This window comes from Panulirus ornatus, chromosome 21, assembly GCF_036320965.1.
Source record: "Panulirus ornatus isolate Po-2019 chromosome 21, ASM3632096v1, whole genome shotgun sequence".
Lineage (NCBI taxonomy): Eukaryota > Metazoa > Arthropoda > Malacostraca > Decapoda > Palinuridae > Panulirus > Panulirus ornatus.
In genome coordinates this window covers 30015012-30034900 of record NC_092244.1, presented here as the reverse complement: position 1 = coordinate 30034900, position 19889 = coordinate 30015012, and the positions used below count along the sequence as shown (strand labels likewise).

The following is a 19889-nucleotide window of genomic DNA, read 5'->3' as shown; positions in this document are numbered from 1 at the left end:
TGGTATACGAAGTTAGGATTCTTTCTCCCCTACCGCCAAACCCACCCACATACACAGGTATATACATAAACGCCCACACACGCACATATACATACACAGACTATACATACATACACATGCATGTATCCATACTTGCTGCCTTCATCCATTCTCGTCGCCACCCCATCACACATGAAATAGCATCCTCACCCTCACCCTGTGAGGTAGCACTAGGAAAAGACATAAAAGGCTACATTTGTTTACATTCAGTCTCTAGCTTTCATGTGTAATGCACCCAAACCACAGCTCCCTTTCCATATCCAGGCCCCACAAAACCTTCCAAGGTTTACCCTAGACGCTTCACATGCCCTGGGTCAATCCATTGACAGCACGTCGATCCCGGTACACCACATTGTTCCAATTCACTCTATTCCTTGCACGTCTTTCATCCCCCTGTATGTTCAGGCCCCAATCGCTCAAAATCTTTTTCACTCCATCCTTCCACCTCCAATTTGGTCTCCTGCTTCTCCTCTTCCCTCTAGCTCTGACATATATATCCTCTGTGTCAATCTTTCCTCAATCATTCTCTCCATGTGACCAAACCATTTCAACACACCCTCTTCTGCTCTCTCAGCCACACTCTTTTTATTACCACACATCTCTCTTACCTTTTCATTACTTACTCTACCAAACCACCTCACACCACATATTGTCCTCAAATATTTTATTTCCAACACATCCACCCTCCTCAGCACAACCCGATCAATAGCCCATGCCTCGCAACCATACAGCATTGTTGGAACCACTATTCCTTCAAACATACCCAATTGTGCTCTCTGAGATAACGTTCTCATCTTCTATTCATTCTTCAATGCTCCCAGAGCCTTCGTCCCCTCCCCCACCCTGTAACTCACTTCCGCTTCCATGGTTCCAACCACTGCTAAATCCACTCCCAGATATCTAAATACTTCACTTCCTCCAGTTTTCTCCATTCAAACTCATTTATATTCATTCATTATACTTTGTCATTGTCTTCCGCGTTAGCGAGGTAGTGCAAGAAAACAGACGAAAGAATGGCCAAACCCACCAACATACACATGTATATACATACACGTCCACACATGCACATATAAATACCTATACATTTCAAAGTATACATATATATACATACAGAGACATATACATATATACACATGAACATATTCACACTTTGCTGCCTTTATTCACTCCCATCGCCACCCCGCCACACATGAAATGACATCCCCCTCCCCTCACATGTGCGTGAGGTAGTGCTGGGAAAAGACAACAGAGGGCACATTCGTTTACACTCAGTGTCTAGCTGTCAAGTATAATGCACTGAAACCACAGCTCCCTTTCCATATCCAGGCCCCACAAAAAATTCCATAGTTTACCCCAGACGCTTCACATGCCCTGGTTCAATCCACTGACAGCACATCGACTCCAGTAGACCACATTGTTCCAGTTAACTCTACTCCTTGCACGCCTTTCACCCTCCTGCATGTTCAGGCCCCAATCAATCAAAATCTTTTTTTCTCCATCATTCCACCTCCAATTTGGTCTCCCACTTCTCCTCGTTCCCTCCACCTCTGACACATATATCCTCTTTGTCAATCTTTCCTCAATCATTCTAAGTGACCAAACCATTTCAAAACACCCTCTTCTGCTCTCTCAACCACACTCTTTCTATTACCACACCTCTCTCTTACCCTTTCATTACTTACTTCATCAAACCACCTCACACCACATAGTGTCCTCATACATCTCATTTCCAACACGTCTACCCTCCTCCATACAACCCTATCTATAGCTCATGCCTCGCAACCATATAACATTGTTGGAACCACTATTCCTTCAAACTTACCAATTCAAACTTACCTCCCAATTAAATTGTCCCTCAACCCTACTGAACCTAATAACCTTGCTCTTATTCACATTTACTCTCAACTTTCTTCTTTCATACACTTCACCAAACTCAGGTCACTAACTTCCGCAGTTTCTCACCCGAATCAGCCATCAGTGCTGTATCATCAACGAACAACAACTGACTCTCTTCTCAAGCCCTCTCATCCACAACAGACTGCATACTTGCCCCTCTCTCCAAAACTCTTGCATTCACCTCCCTAACCACCCCATCCATAAACAAATTAAACACCATGGAGACATCACGCACCCCTGCCACAAACTGACATCACTGGGAGCCAATCATTTTCCTCTCTTCCTACTCTTACACATGCCTTACATCCTTGGTAAAACTTTTCACTGCTTCTAGCAACTTACCTCCTACATTATATACTCTTAATACCTTCCACAGAGCATCTCTATCAACCCTATCATATGCCTTCTCCAGATCCATAAATGCTACATACAAATCCATCTGTTTCCTAAGTATTTCTCTCATACATTCTTCAAAGCAAACACGAGGTAGCTCCAGGAAACAGACGACAAATGACCCATCCACTTATACACACACACACACACACACACATATATATATATATATATATATATATATATATATATATATATATATATATATATATATATATATATATATATATATACATATATATATATATATATATATATATATATATATATATATATATATATATATATATATATATATATATATTTTCAAACTATTCGCCATTTCCCGCATTAGCAAGGTAGCATTAAGAACAGAGGACTGGGCCTCTGAGGGAATATCCTCACCTGGCCCAACCCATCCAAATACACATGTATATACATACATGTCCACACATGCAAATATACATACCTATACATCTCAACATATACATATATATGCTAACACAGACATATACATATATACACATGTACATAATTCATACTGTCTCCCTTTATTCATTCCCATCGCCACCCCACCACACATGAAATAACAACCCCCTCCCCCTTAATGTGAGCGAGGTAGCACTAGGAAAAGACAACAAAGGCCACATTCGTTCACACTCAGTCTCTAGCTGTCACGTAATATTAGGGATAGGGGAGAAAGAATACTTCCCACGCATTCCTCACGTGTTGTAGAAGGCGACTAAAGGGGACAGAAGTGGGGGGCTAGAAACCCTCTCCTCCTAGTATTTGAACTTTCTAAATGGGGAAACAGAAGAAGGAGTCACGCGGGGAGTGCTCATCCTTCTTGAAAGCTCAGACTGGTGTGTCTAACTGTTTGTGGATGTAACCAAGATGAGAAAAAAAGGAGAGATAGGTAGTATGTTTGAGGAAAGGAACCTGGATGTTTTGGCTCTGAGTGAAACGAAGGTCAAGGGTAAAGGAGAAGAGTGGTTTGGGAATGTCTTGCGAGTAAAGTCAGGAGCGGTGGGATTATGTGATAGAGTGCAAGAAAGTAAACTCTAGATTGATATGGGTAAAACTGAAAGTTGATGGAGAAAGATGGGTGATTATTGGTGCATATGTACCTGGTCATGAGAAGAAAGATCATGTGAGGCAAGTGTTTTGAGAACAGCTGAGTGAGTGTGTTTGTGGTTGTGATGCACGAGACCGGGTTATAGTGATGGGTGATTTGAATGCAAAGGTGAGTAATGTGGCAGTTGAGGGAATAATTGGTGTACATGGGGTGTCCAGTGTTGTAAATGGAAATGGTGGAGAGCTTGTAGATTTATGTGCTGAAAAAGGACTGGTGATTGGGAATACCTGGTTTAAAAAGAGAGATATACATAAGTATACGTATGTAAGTAGGAGAGATGGCTAGAGAGCATTATTGGATTAGGTGTTAATTGATAGGCACACGAAAGAGAGACTTTTGGATGTTAATGTGCTGAGAGGTGCAACTGGAGGGATGTCTGATCATTATCTTGTGGAGGTGAAGGTGAAGATTTGTAGAGGTTTTCAGAAATGAAGAGAGAATGTTGGGGTGAAGAGAGTGCTGAGAGTAAGTGAGCTTGGGAAGGAGACTTGTGTGAGGAAGTACCAGGAGAGACTGAGTTCAGAATGGAAAAAGGTGAAAACAAAGGAGGTAAGGGGAGTGGGGGAGGAATGGGATGTATTTAGGGAAGCAGTGATGGCTTGTGCAAAAGATGCTCGTGGCATGAGAAGCATGGGAGGTTGGCAAATTAGAAAGGGTAGTGAGTGGTGGGATGAAGAAGTAAGATTATTAGTGAAAGAGAAGAGAGAGGCATTCGGACGATTTCTGCAGGGAAATAATGCAAATGACTGGGAGATGTATAAAAGAAAGAGGCAGGAGGTCAAGAGAAACGTGCAAGAGGTGAAAAGGAGGGCAAATGAGAGTGGGGTGAGAGAGTATCATTAAATTTTAAGGAGAATAAAAAGATGTTTTGGAAGGAGGTAAATAAAGTGTGTAAGACAAGGGAACAAATGGGAACTTCAGTGAAGGGGGCTAATGGGGAGGTGATAACAAGTAGCAGTGATGTGAGAAGGAGATGGAGTGATTATTTTGAAGGTTTGTTGAATGTGTTTGATGATAGAGTGGCCAGATATAGGGTGTTTTGGTCGAGGTGGTGTGCAAAGTGAGAGGGTTAGGGAAAATGATTTGGTAAACACAGAAGAGGTAGTAAAAGCTTTGCGGAAGATGAAAGCTGGCAAGGCAGCGGGTTTGGACGGTATTGCAATGGAATTTATTAAAAATGGGGGTGACTGTATTGTTGACTGGTTGGTAAGGTTATTTAATGTACATATGATTCATGGTGAGGTGCCTGAGGATTGGCGGAATGCTTGCATAGTGCATTTGTACAAAGGCAAAGGGGACAAAGGTGAGTACTCAAATTACAGAGGTATAAGTTTGTTGAGTATTCCTGGAAAATTATATGGGAGGGTATTGATTGAGAGGGTGAAGGCATGTACAGAGCATCAGATTGGGGAAGAGCAGTGTGGTTTCAGAAGTGGTAGAGGATGTGTGGATCAGGTGTTTGCTTTGAAGAATGTATGTGAGAAATAATTAGAAAAGCAAATGGATTTGTATGTAGCATTTATGGATCTGGAGAAGGCATATGATAAGAGTTGATTGAGATGCTCAGTGAAAGGTATAAAGAATATATGGTGTGGGAGGCAAGTTGTTAGAAGCAGTGAAAAGTTTTTATCGAGGATGTAAGGCATGTGTACGTGTAGGAAGAGAGGAAAGTGATTGATTCCCAGTAAATGTAGGTTTGCGGAAGGGATGTGTGATGTCCCCATGGTTGTTTAATTTGTATATGGATGGGGTTGTTAGGGAGGTGAATGCAAGAGTTTTGGAAAGAGGGGCAAGTATGCAGTCTGTTGTGGATGAGAGAGCTTGGGAAGTGAGTCAGTTTCTGTTCGCTGATGATACAGCACTGGTGGCTGATTCATGTGAGAAACTGCAGAAGCTGGTGACTGAGTTTGGTAAAGTGTGTGAAAGAAGAAAGTTGAGAGTAAATGTGAATAAGAGCAAGGTTATTAGGTACAGTAGGGTTGAGGGTCAAGTCAATTGGGAGGTAAGTTTGAATGGAGAAAAACTTGAGGAAGTGAAGTGTTTTAGATATCTGGGAGTGGATTTGGCAGCGGATGGAACCATGGAAGCGGAAGTGAATCATAGGGTGGGGGAGGGGGCAAAAATTCTGGGAGCGTTGAAGAATGTGTGGAAGTCAAGAACATCATCTTGGAAAGCAAAAATGGGTATGTTTGAAGGAATAGTAGTTCCAACAATGTTGTATGGTTGCGAGGCAAGGGCTATGGATAGAGTTGTGCAGAGGAGGGTGGATGTGCTGGAAATGAGATGTTTGAGGACAATATGTGGTGTGAGGTGGTTTGATCAATTAAGTAATAATAGGGTAAGAGAGATGTGTGGTAATAAAAAGAGTGTGGGTGAGAGTGCAGAAGAGGGTGTTTTGAAATGGTTTGGTCACATGGAGAGAATGAGGGAGGAAAGATTGACAAAGAGGATATATGTGTCAGAGGTGGAGAGAACGAGGAGAAGTGGGAGACCAAATTGGAGGTGGAAAGATGGAGTGAAAAAGATTTTGAGTGATCGGGGCATGAACATGCAGGAGGGTGAAAGGCATGCAAGGAATAGAGTGAATTGGAACGATATGGTATACCGGGGTCGACATGCTGTCACTGGATTGAAGCAGGGCATGTGAAGCGTCTGGAGTAAACCATGGAAAGTTCTGTGGGGCCTGGATGTGGAAGGGGAGCTGTGGTTTCGGTGCATTTTTACATGACAGCTAGAGACTGAGTGCGAAAGAATGTGGCCTTTATTGTCTTTTCCTAGCGCTACCTCGCACACATGTGGGGGGAAGGGGTTGTTATTTCATGTATGGCGAGGTGGCGATGGGAATGAATAAAGGCAGACAGTATGAATTATGTACATGTGTATATATGTATATGTGTGTGTATATATATGTATACGTTGAGATGTATAAGTATGTATATTTGCATGTGTGGACGTGTATGTATATACATGTGTATGTGGGTGGGTTGGGCCATTCTTTTGTATGTTTCCTTGCGCTTCCTCACTAATGTGGGAGACAGCGATAAAGGAAAATAAAATATAATAAATAATAAAATAAATACTTATTTGATCAAACCACCTCCATCATACATTGTCCTCAAACATTTCATTTCCAACACATGAACCCTCCTCCGTCCAGAGGCATTTCCAATACATAGTAAACCGGTAACTGACCAAAATTCATAACTAATGATTTATCAGGCTTTATTCAATATTCCTTAACTATGGTCCAACCCTAAGTTCACTAATGTAAGCTCAGATCAGAAGTGGTGGGTTAGGTAGAGCTCATTGTTATGACTTAAACGAACACTTCCCCTGATGGAGTTGGGTAAGAATTCCCTTATCAACCTCTGGATCCCTTCTCCAAGGGCTTGTGCAGCTGAACTACAATTAGTGCCAAGGAAAGGTTGGTTTCATTTTATATGAGCAGTTCTTTAAGGAGATTTTACTCCAGTGACACTACCAAAAATGAATTTTCAAATGGCGATATGCTGGTCAAGTTCAGTAATACCTTGGACTTTAATATTCAAATTTTTGCTAATCAGAGCTGACATTTGTATGAATCAAGATATTCAGAAAGCTTTTTCTATTGTCAATGTAATAACAACGCTAATAATGAGACACCATAAAGAAAGTAAATAATAATGGTATAATACTAAATAACCCACTGATGCCACCATATTAGCAAGATAACCAATGCTAGTTATGTAGTGATTCATAATAAATAATACACATTGCTAAATTACTTTTGCTAGCTTTTCACTGGCTCAAGGGGCATTCCAACCCTGGTCTAACATACATATGAAAAAGGGTCAAAGTGAAAAATAGTTATTTCACATTAATCTCTGTTCACATCATAAACTTCTAATCACTATATTAAGAGAACAGTCCAGCGAGTTGTTACCAATGAAGCATTACCAAAGAAAAAGCTTTCACCCCCTTCGCTTCTACCCAGGAGGTCAAAGTTGACAACTCTAGGCCATTCATTCTCTACAAATACGTACGGAAGGATTGGTGTGGGGCGAGTAGGACTTGCTACAAGACTCTTCACATTGTGTAACGTCACTCAGGATGTGGTTGAAGCTGTCTGAGCCCCACGAAAAGGTAAAAATCACACAAAGCACGAAGTATTCCCTTCGCAACGCCATTGCATCTAGTGTTGTCAGCCAGTGAGTTCTCCCGTAATGTCACTGTCTCAATGCTCCATCATGTCACGGCTTCGGCTTCCTAAAAAGAAAAACTAAGCCATTACCTGCATTGTTTTGATAAATTTCCAATTTACATGTCATTCAATTAAATAAGGAATATACAATAATATGAACTCATTGTATTAAGGAAGATTTATCACGAGAACTACGATGTTGTGATGAAATCGAACAAGTTCTTATGTGGCGAGAACACCTGAGGGAATGAGGCAGGACAGGTGTGGTAACTGTTTACAAACATCTGTCGTTCATCATGTGTCGAATAACATGATTAAATTCAACATGCAGCCCTTCTCTTAAATTCTTTGTTTCATACCTTATCTCTTCCTCACCGGAAATACTAAATGGGGGTGGCGTGTACGTTGTTTACTTACAACTGTCACTTGCCATCCGTTGTCTCTATCTTACCGCATTAACATTATTTATTCCAACTGTTCTTTCAAGCCTTTTTCCCCACTATGGCCGGATGATATAGTTGTGGGAAACACTAAATGGGTATATAAACATGCATCATTCTCATACAAACACGCATCCAGTTTACTAGGTGTTATATAAATCGTTCGCTCCCGCTGCGAGTCCATGAAGGCAACCTGACATTGGCTACACACCTCATGAGTGGGACATTAGATATGGACTAAATTTGCCACAAATGTCCTACATTTATAACTTGACATATTTTCAAGTTGTCGAGTTCGGAGTCAGAGGTCAAGATCACAACTGATTAGGTTTTCAACGTCGGGGTCAAAGGTCAAGGCCAAAAGGTGACTTTCATTAGAGGAGACACAAAAGTGTATTAATATCTTTCGTTTTTCAGTGATGTCATTTATTTCTTCTCTTATGTTCTGTTGCTCTTTAAATTGATGTTTATACCAATTTTCATTTTCCATTACCATCTCCTTCTGTATTAGTAACATGTTATTTGCTTCTCTCTAGGTCTCTCTGTCTCCGTTACTTACACCTCCCTACCTCAGGCTGGGGTGTGTGTGGGGATGCATATTTTTTTTTTTTTTTTTCCAAAAGAAGGAACAGAGAAGAGGGCCAGGTGAGGATATTCCCTCAAAGGCCCAGTCCTCTGTTCTTAACGCTACCTCGCTATCGCGGGAAATGGCGAATAGTATGAAAAAAAAAAAAAAAAAAAATATTATATATATATATATATAATATATATATATATGTATTATATATATATATATATATATATATATATATATATATATATATATATATATATATATATATATATATATATAGGGGATAGGGAAGAAAGAATACTTCCCACGTATTCCCTGCGTGTCGTAGAAGGCGACTAAAAGGGAAGGGAGCGGGGGGCTGGAAATCCCCCCTTCCCTTTTTTTTTTTTTTCCAAAGGAAGGAACAGAGAAGGGGGCTGGATGAGGATGTTTCCTCAGAGGCCCAGTCCTCTGTTCTTAACGCTACCTCGCTGACGCGGGAAATTGCGAATAGTATGAACGAAAGAAAAGATATATATATATATATATATATATATATATATATATATATATATATATATATATATTTTTTTTTTTTCTTTTCTTTTAAACTATTTGCCATTTCCCGCGTTGGCGAGGTAGCGTTAAGAACAGAGGACTGGGCCTTTTTTGGAATATCCTCACCTGGCCCCCTCTGTTCCTTCTTTTGGAAAATCAAAAAAAAAAAAAAGACGAGAGGGGAGGATTTCCAGCCCCCCGCTCCCTCCCCTTTTGGTCGCCTTCTACGACACGCAGGGAATACGTGGGAAGTATTCTTAATCCCCTATCCCCAGGGATAATATATATATATATATATATATATAATATATATATATATATATATATAAAATATATATATATATATATATATATATATCCCTGGGGATAGGGGAGAAAGAATACTTCCCACGTATTCCCTGCGTGTCGTAGATGGCGACTAAAAGGGGAGAGAGCGGGGGGCTGGAAATCCTCCCCTCTCGTTTTTTTTTTTTTAATTTTCCAAAAGAAGGAACAGAGAGGAGGGCCAGGTGAGGATATTCCCTCAAAGGCCCAGTCCTCTGTTCTTAACGCTACCTCGCTATCGCGGGAAGTGGCGAATAGTATGAAAAAAAAAAAAAAAATAATATATATATATAATATATATATATATATATATATTATATATATATATATATATATTTGGAAAGAGGGGCAAGTATGAGTCTGTTGGGGATGAGAGAGCTTGGGAAGTGAGTCAGTTTCTGTTCGCTGATGATACAGCACTGGTGGCTGATTCATGTGAGAAACTGCAGAAGCTGGTGACTGAGTTTGGTAAAGTGTGTGAAAGAAGAAAGTTGAGAGTAAATGTGAATAAGAGCAAGGTTATTAGGTACAGTAGGGTTGAGGGTCAAGTCAATTGGGAGGTAAGTTTGAATGGAGAAAAACTTGAGGAAGTGAAGTGTTTTAGATATCTGGGAGTGGATTTGGCAGCGGATGGAACCATGGAAGCGGAAGTGAATCATAGGGTGGGGGAGGGGGCAAAAATTCTGGGAGCGTTGAAGAATGTGTGGAAGTCAAGAACATCATCTTGGAAAGCAAAAATGGGTATGTTTGAAGGAATAGTAGTTCCAACAATGTTGTATGGTTGCGAGGCAAGGGCTATGGATAGAGTTGTGCAGAGGAGGGTGGATGTGCTGGAAATGAGATGTTTGAGGACAATATGTGGTGTGAGGTGGTTTGATCAATTAAGTAATAATAGGGTAAGAGAGATGTGTGGTAATAAAAAGAGTGTGGGTGAGAGTGCAGAAGAGGGTGTTTTGAAATGGTTTGGTCACATGGAAAGAATGAGGGAGGAAAGATTGACAAAGAGGATATATGTGTCAGAGGTGGAGAGAACGAGGAGAAGTGGGAGACCAAATTGGAGGTGGAAAGATGGAGTGAAAAAGATTTTGAGTGATCGGGGCATGAACATGCAGGAGGGTGAAAGGCATGCAAGGAATAGAGTGAATTGGAACGATATGGTATACCGGGGTCGACAAGCTGTCACTGGATTGAAGCAGGGCATGTGAAGCGTCTGGAGTAAACCATGGAAAGTTCTGTGGGGCCTGGATGTGGAAGGGGAGCTGTGGTTTCGGTGCATTTTTACATGACAGCTAGAGACTGAGTGCGAAAGAATGTGGCCTTTATTGTCTTTTCCTAGCGCTACCTCGCACACATGTGGGGGGAAGGGGTTGTTATTTCATGTATGGCGAGGTGGCGATGGGAATGAATAAAGGCAGACAGTATGAATTATGTACATGTGTATATATGTATATGTGTGTGTATATATATGTATACGTTGGGATGTATAAGTATGTATATTTGCATGTGTGGACGTGTATGTATATACATGTGTATGTGGGTGGGTTGGGCCATTCTTTTGTATGTTTCCTTGCGCTTCCTCACTAATGTGGGAGACAGCGATAAAGGAAAATAAAATATAATAAATAATAAAATAAATACTTATTTGATCAAACCACCTCCATCATACATTGTCCTCAAACATTTCATTTCCAACACATGAACCCTCCTCCGTCCAGAGGCATTTCCAATACATAGTAAACCGGTAACTGACCAAAATTCATAACTAATGATTTATCAGGCTTTATTCAATATTCCTTAACTATGGTCCAACCCTAAGTTCACTAATGTAAGCTCAGATCAGAAGTGGTGGGTTAGGTAGAGCTCATTGTTATGACTTAAACGAACACTTCCCCTGATGGAGTTGGCGTAAGAATTCCCTTATCAACCTCTGGATCCCTTCTCCAAGGGCTTGTGCAGCTGAACTACAATTAGTGCCAAGGAAAGGTTGGTTTCATTTTATATGAGCAGTTCTTTAAGGAGATTTTACTCCAGTGACACTACCAAAAATGAATTTTCAAATGGCGATATGCTGGTCAAGTTCAGTAATACCTTGGACTTTAATATTCAAATTTTTGCTAATCAGAGCTGACATTTGTATGAATCAAGATATTCAGAAAGCTTTTTCTATTGTCAATGTAATAACAACGCTAATAATGAGACACCATAAAGAAAGTAAATAATAGTGGTATAATACTAAATAACCCACTGATGCCACCATATTAGCAAGATAACCAATGCTAGTTATGTAGTGATTCATAATAAATAATACACATTGCTAAATTACTTTTGCTAGCTTTTCACTGGCTCAAGGGGCATTCCAACCCTGGTCTAACATACATATGAAAAAGGGTCAAAGTGAAAAATAGTTATTTCACATTAATCTCTGTTCACATCATAAACTTCTAATCACTATATTAAGAGAACAGTCCAGCGAGTTGTTACCAATGAAGCATTACCAAAGAAAAAGCTTTCACCCCCTTCGCTTCTACCCAGGAGGTCAAAGTTGACAACTCTAGGCCATTCATTCTCTACAAATACGTACGGAAGGATTGGTGTGGGGCGAGTAGGACTTGCTACAAGACTCTTCACATTGTGTAACGTCACTCAGGATGTGGTTGAAGCTGTCTGAGCCCCACGAAAAGGTAAAAATCACACAAAGCACGAAGTATTCCCTTCGCAACGCCATTGCATCTAGTGTTGTCAGCCAGTGAGTTCTCCCGTAATGTCACTGTCTCAATGCTCCATCATGTCACGGCTTCGGCTTCCTAAAAAGAAAAACTAAGCCATTACCTGCATTGTTTTGATAAATTTCCAATTTACATGTCATTCAATTAAATAAGGAATATACAATAATATGAACTCATTGTATTAAGGAAGATTTATCACGAGAACTACGATGTTGTGATGAAATCGAACAAGTTCTTATGTGGCGAGAACACCTGAGGGAATGAGGCAGGACAGGTGTGGTAACTGTTTACAAACATCTGTCGTTCATCATGTGTCGAATAACATGATTAAATTCAACATGCAGCCCTTCTCTTAAATTCTTTGTTTCATACCTTATCTCTTCCTCACCGGAAATACTAAATGGGGGTGGCGTGTACGTTGTTTACTTACAACTGTCACTTGCCATCCGTTGTCTCTATCTTACCGCATTAACATTATTTATTCCAACTGTTCTTTCAAGCCTTTTTCCCCACTATGGCCGGATGATATAGTTGTGGGAAACACTAAATGGGTATATAAACATGCATCATTCTCATACAAACACGCATCCAGTTTACTAGGTGTTATATAAATCGTTCGCTCCCGCTGCGAGTCCATGAAGGCAACCTGACATTGGCTACACACCTCATGAGTGGGACATTAGATATGGACTAAATTTGCCACAAATGTCCTACATTTATAACTTGACATATTTTCAAGTTGTCGAGTTCGGAGTCAGAGGTCAAGATCACAACTGATTAGGTTTTCAACGTCGGGGTCAAAGGTCAAGGCCAAAAGGTGACTTTCATTAGAGGAGACACAAAAGTGTATTAATATCTTTCGTTTTTCAGTGATGTCATTTATTTCTTCTCTTATGTTCTGTTGCTCTTTAAATTGATGTTTATACCAATTTTCATTTTCCATTACCATCTCCTTCTGTATTAGTAACATGTTATTTGCTTCTCTCTAGGTCTCTCTGTCTCCGTTACTTACACCTCCCTACCTCAGGCTGGGGTGTGTGTGGGGATGCATATTTTTTTTTTTTTTTTTCCAAAAGAAGGAACAGAGAAGAGGGCCAGGTGAGGATATTCCCTCAAAGGCCCAGTCCTCTGTTCTTAACGCTACCTCGCTATCGCGGGAAATGGCGAATAGTATGAAAAAAAAAAAAAAAAAAAAATATATATATATATATATATATATATATATATATATGTATTATATATATATATATATATATATAGGGGATAGGGAAGAAAGAATACTTCCCACGTATTCCCTGCGTGTCGTAGAAGGCGACTAAAAGGGAAGGGAGCGGGGGGCTGGAAATCCCCCCTTCCCTTTTTTTTTTTTTCCAAAGGAAGGAACAGAGAAGGGGGCTGGATGAGGATGTTTCCTCAGAGGCCCAGTCCTCTGTTCTTAACGCTACCTCGCTGACGCGGGAAATTGCGAATAGTATGAACGAAAGAAAAGATATATATATATATATATATATATATATATATATATATATATATATATATATATATATTTTTTTTTCTTTTCTTTTAAACTATTTGCCATTTCCCGCGTTGGCGAGGTAGCGTTAAGAACAGAGGACTGGGCCTTTTTTGGAATATCCTCACCTGGCCCCCTCTGTTCCTTCTTTTGGAAAATCAAAAAAAAAAAAAAGACGAGAGGGGAGGATTTCCAGCCCCCCGCTCCCTCCCCTTTTGGTCGCCTTCTACGACACGCAGGGAATACGTGGGAAGTATTCTTAATCCCCTATCCCCAGGGATAATATATATATATATATATATATATATATATATATATATATATATATATATATATATATATATATATATATATATCCCTGGGGATAGGGGAGAAAGAATACTTCCCACGTATTCCCTGCGTGTCGTAGATGGCGACTAAAAGGGGAGAGAGCGGGGGGCTGGAAATCCTCCCCTCTCGTTTTTTTTTTTTTTAATTTTCCAAAAGAAGGAACAGAGAGGAGGGCCAGGTGAGGATATTCCCTCAAAGGCCCAGTCCTCTGTTCTTAACGCTACCTCGCTATCGCGGGAAGTGGCGAATAGTATGAAAAAAAAAAAAAAAATATATATATATATATATATATATATATATATATATATATATATATATATATATATATTTTGGAAAGAGGGGCAAGTATGAAGTCTGTTGGGGATGAGAGAGCTTGGGAAGTGAGTCAGTTGTTGTTCGCTGATGATACAGCGCTGGTGGCTGATTCATGTGAGAAACTGCACAAGCTGGTGACTGAGTTTGGTAAAGTGTGTGAAAGAAGAAAGTTAAGAGTAAATGTGAATAAGAGCAAGGTTATTAGGTACAGTAGGGTTGAGGGTCAAGTCAATTGGGAGGTAAGTTTGAATGGAGAAAAACTGGAAGAAGTAAAGTGTTTTAGATATCTGGGAGTGGATCTGGCAGCGGATGGAACCATGGAAGCGGAAGTGGATCATAGGGTGAGGGAGGGGGTGAAAATCCTGGGAGCCTTGAAGAATGTGTGGAAGTCGAGAACATTATCTCGGAAAGCAAAAATGGGTATGTTTGAAGGAATAGTGGTTCCAACAATGTTGTATGGTTGCGAGGCATGGGCTATGGATAGAGTTGTGCGCAGGAGGATGGATGTGCTGGAAATGAGATGTTTGAGGACAATGTGTGGTGTGAGGTGGTTTGATCGAGTAAGTAACGTAAGGGTAAGAGAGATGTGTGGAAATAAAAAGAGCGTGGTTGAGAGAGCAGAAGAGGGTGTTTTGAAATGGTCTGGGCACATGGAGAGAATGAGTGAGGAAAGATTGACCAAGAGGATATATGTGTCGGAGGTGGAGGGAACGAGGAGAAGAGGGAGACCAAATTGGAGGTGGAAAGATGGAGTGAAAAAGATTTTGTGTGATTGGGGCCTGAACATGCAGGAGGGTGAAAGGAGGGCAAGGAATAGAGTGAATTGGAGCGATGTGGTATACCGGGGTTGACGTGCTGTCAGTGGATTGAATCAAGGCATGTGAAGCGTCTGGGGTAAACCATGGAAAGCTGTGTAGGTATGTATATTTGCGTGTGTGGACGTATGTATATACATGTGTATGGGGGTGGGTTGGGCCATTTCTTTCGTCTGTTTCCTTGCGCTACCTCGCAAACGCGGGAGACAGCGGCAAAAAAAAAAAAAATAATAATAATAATAATAATAATATAAAAAACAATAATGATAAAGGAACAAATATTTTGTCAAAGAAAACCTACATAAAATTGGATGTGAAACGAGAATTTGGTCAATGGGCTTCAGGAAACTCGCCAAATAGTGATGAAGAGCCAATTATAATTATATATAACTACTCATTATCTTCCTCATAAATAAAACGAAATATTTTAGAACTTCCATATAATACAGATATCTTCTTGTTACGTCAACATCAATTTTATAAATAAAATCTAGAGCTTATTATAACAAAATCACAATATGGATCAAATTCCCATAAATTCAACCAGATCTGTTGATCAGAAGCAAGTTTATACAAGACTTTGCTAACTAATTTCTGCATAAATGTAGAATTACGATATTTGTTAACACAGTTGATGGCGATAATCAAGGGGGTTTTGTTCGGTGAAATCAATAGATTTTTGCTGAGAAAATGTCATGAGCGTAAAATTTCTTCCCCTTTTGCACCTAAACTACCACACATGACAATGGCCGGCGAGCTTATGCATTCCTCCAGCGAGGTACACTTTCCTTTGTCAAGCAGTCAGGTGGGAAAGTTCTTAAATGTCGTCCTTCCGCAATCAAGTTTCCCATCCAGTTGGTCTGGCTCAATATATCCCTCCATCAGCCATTGTATCTGGCCTACATATCGACCAATGTACCAACATGTTAAGATTTCTTTTTTAAGTCAAGACAGCACGAGGTAATCTACCAGCGCAAATCCTGGCCACGCTATTTCAAAAAAATGAAAAGATGAGTTGAAACTAATCACTCAATAGACTGAAAAACAGCTGCAACCGAATGTTTTGCCATTTCCTAAAGAATTCAAGTTAATATCGCGTTTGGTCTTTTTTTCTGGTCCACATCTTGAAAACGTAGGCTGCCACACACTTCTCGCAATGTGGTTGCTTACTTTTCTTTTTAAATTCTTAGCACAGTCGTAGTTTGCTACATATGTCGCAAAAACTTCACATTTGTCGCAAAACGTACGACCGCTATCGTAAAATGCATTTCCAGATGTGAAGACCAGAAAAAGTTAAAATAGAAATTAAGAATAAATATTTTTATCTCTCATTCTTGAATAAAATGGTTTCTTTTATTCTTTAATCTATTTCCTTCTTTTTGTTTCTTTGCAGATGACAATCTCACACTAGATCCACTATGCCCCAGAAAATTCAGCTGTCAGGGGCTCAGAAGAGAAAGCCTTCCAGATAAAAGCGAAAAAATTGCTGCTGTCTTGGCCAAGACACCTTGTCGAATTTGTCTCTTGTACATAGTCGCCATTCAGTGACAACAGTTGGAAAAAAGTAATAAATAAATATCTTTTTTATTCACTTCCAACTTCATTATTTTGAATGATAGATTATATTTTCCGTATTCAAAAAACAAAAAAAGAATGAACATATTTTGACCCAAACTGCATTTTATATTTCAATCCTGACACCATGTAATATGTGCCATGTCAACGTAGCATTAAGGTGAAGGCAGAGAGGGATTGAGTGACTATTCGTCTCTAGTAATGACTCCAATTTAGTGTTCTTGTTCCAACACTACAGAATCGAACCTTAATCCCCTGCATCAAGACCAGTCTTTTTAAAACAAATGATATAGTTGCCTGCTACAAAAACAACATATACTACAAAGAAATTTCCATATAAACTGAAATAATTATTACATAAAGTATCTAAAGGATCCCACTTACAAGGATCAAGTCATAATGAGGATTTCCTTAGTGATAAGTACAGGAACGTGAGATGTACAGAAACATGGCGAAGCCCAATATAATGTTCTTGTGTTAATAGTTTTAATGTTATGAGAGATCCTATTTCAGTTTTGTTGATCTCACTGCATACGGTGCTGCCCTATTTCATTTATGCTCATTTAGGTAGTGAACTATTTTCTTTATAACTATTTTGTTACTAATCCAAAATTTGATATTTGACAGCTTGCAAAATCCTACCCATGTTATACCAGAAAAATTGGGGTAAATTAGATAAAGATTTGGGATCCAGCAACGATATACTTGCCACCATCTCTAACTAAGGGGAAAAGAATGGCAGAGCCTCATCATGTCACAGTTTCAAACTGAACCTCAATTTCAGTGTTCGCTGAGACACGTACACTTACATACCTTGTATGATGGTTGTGACACAACCTAGCAATGGTCATGTCCTCTTTAGCTTCAAGTAAGAGCGGGGATAATCCCCGCAAATATTAAAATGCATCACACCAGATATTGTCCTCAAACATTTTATTTCCAACACATCCACCCTCCTCCACACAACCATATCTATAGCCCATGCTTTGCACCAATATAACATTACTGGAATTACTATTCCTTAAAAGTACCCACTTTTACTCTCTGAGATAACATTCTCTCCTTCCACACATTCTTCACTGCTGCCAGAGCCTTTACCCCCTCCCCCAACTTGTGACTCACTTTCGCTTTCATAGTTCCATCAGCTGCTACGTCCACTCACAGATATCTAAAACACTTCACTTCCTCCAATTTTTTTCCATTCAAACTTACATACCAATTAACTTGCACCCTAACCCTACTAAACCTAATAACTTTGCTCTTATTCAAATTTACTCTTAACATTCTCCTTTCACACACTTTTCCAAACTCAGTCACCAGCTTCTGCAGTTCTCACTTGAATCAGCCACCAGTGCTGTATCATCAGCAAACAGCTACTGACTCACATCCTGGGCCCTCTCATCCCCAACAGGCTGAATACTCACAACCTCTCTCCAAAACTTTAGTTTATCTTCCCAACCACCTCATCCATACACAAATTAAACAACCATGGAGATATCACAAAACCCTGCTGCAGACTGACCTTCATGTACATACATATACATACACAGACATATACATATATACACATGTACATATTCATGCATGCTGCCTTCATCCATTCCCGCTGCCACCCCGCCACACATGAAATGACATCCCCCTCCCCCCATATGCACGAGGTAGAGCTAGGAAAGGACAACAAAGGCCACGTTTGTCCACACTGTCTCTAGCTGTCATGTGTAATGCACCAAAACCACAGCTCCCTTTCCACATCCAGGCCCCACAAAACTTTCCATGGTTTACCCCAGACGCTTCACATGCCCTGGTTCAATCCACTGACAGCACGTTGACCCCGGGATACCACATTGTTCCAATTCACTGTATTCCTTGCATGCCTTTCACCCTCCTGTATGTTCAGGCCCTGATTGCTCGAAGTCTTTTTCACTCCCCCCAAGCTGGGGTGTGAGTGTGTATGTGTGTGTGTTTACCACCTATATCTCTGAGGGCTGTTCCTGCTTGGGAAGCTCGGGAGGGAGGGGGAATCTACCAATATCTCTGAGGGCTGTTCCCACTGGGAACCCCTTCAAGGAGGTGGCCATGGCAACAGAATTTCCATAACTAATAAACTTCAGTGACTAAGCCTTTAGTGCCTCATTCTTAACTACTACAACCTGATGCTCCTGCCTGATGTTCCTACCTAATACCTCTACCTAATTTTTCTACCTAATGGTCCTGTCTAAATATGTTCCTAACAACTACTTCCATCTATTGCTCCTACCATTTTACCAAAAGGCAGGGCTACTGCATATTGCTCACCTTACCACGTTTTGTCAGGTGTTATGTATGACAAGGAAATTGTATGTTTGTGGACAGAATGCCTCGGGGTTGCTTACACAAAAAATAAGCCATGTTATAAAGGGCTAAAGAAATTTTTAGCCCCAAGGCAGCAAGGTTAGGAGATTCAAGATCCATGAGGCAGGCAAAGGTGTCTTTGTAATACAGTAAGCATGTGAGGGCTATAGAGAAAATTCTAGCTGCAGCTCTAACAGTGAAGAGGTGGACTGATGCACTCGGTAGAAGGAAAGTTGGATCTTTGATTATGAATGCTGTTTAAATGGACAGAAAAGGAGATATGTCTCGGACCAGCATTGATAAAGATGAATGCTGTTTAATGTACAGAAAAGGGGATACGTATAAGACTGGTGTTGGTGGAGGTATGGTGGGTTCATGTCTTGTGATATCTGTCATGAGTGCCTGAATTTTGCAGTCCCTCAATTGGCAGCACTGTTCTGATTAGGCACTGGGGATACATTATTTGGATGTGCTTGCATGTGTTTTGTGCAAGGTGAATTTGACGAGTGATGGGATTTAAAGTTGTCTAAAGTTTTGTGTGATGTATAGAGGGTCTGTGTTTGTGAAATTAATTCTAGCAACCTATATGTACATGTGTCAGAAAGGTAAGGTTGCAACCTGAGCCAGAGAGAGAAACGTGACACCTACTGCAATGCTAGCTCACTATGCCTCTGTTGCTTAGCCTCCTGATGCTAAAGAGGTACTGCCTCCCTGGTTGCATACCACCTAAAACCAATAAATGATGTTAATAAAAGACATTTGTGAAATGCTGAATATGAAGGTTGAA

The 19889-nt window shown here is 40.1% G+C and overlaps 2 protein-coding genes across 3 annotated transcripts in view; both read right to left on the bottom strand.

Moving 5' to 3' along the window:
- Nucleotides 1-7670, bottom strand: part of LOC139756438 (transmembrane protein 59-like) — a 41316-nt gene extending 33646 nt beyond the window's left edge. The window contains exon 1 of the mRNA XM_071675880.1: nucleotides 7465-7670. Within this exon, the coding sequence (XP_071531981.1) occupies nucleotides 7465-7608 (144 nt within the window). The 5' untranslated portion in view covers nucleotides 7609-7670. The remainder of the gene's footprint in view (nucleotides 1-7464) is intronic.
- The window catches only part of LOC139756436 (chitinase-3-like protein 2), a 213358-nt gene that overhangs the window by 37601 nt on the left and 155868 nt on the right, over nucleotides 1-19889 (bottom strand). The window contains exon 9 of one of the 2 annotated variants that reach the window (XM_071675878.1): nucleotides 12174-12301. The exons of the other annotated variant lie outside the window; for it this stretch is intronic. The gene's annotated coding sequence lies outside the window, so the exon portion shown is untranslated. Of the gene's footprint in view, nucleotides 1-12173; nucleotides 12302-19889 lie in introns of those variants that run through there. 2 annotated transcript variants of the gene reach the window in all.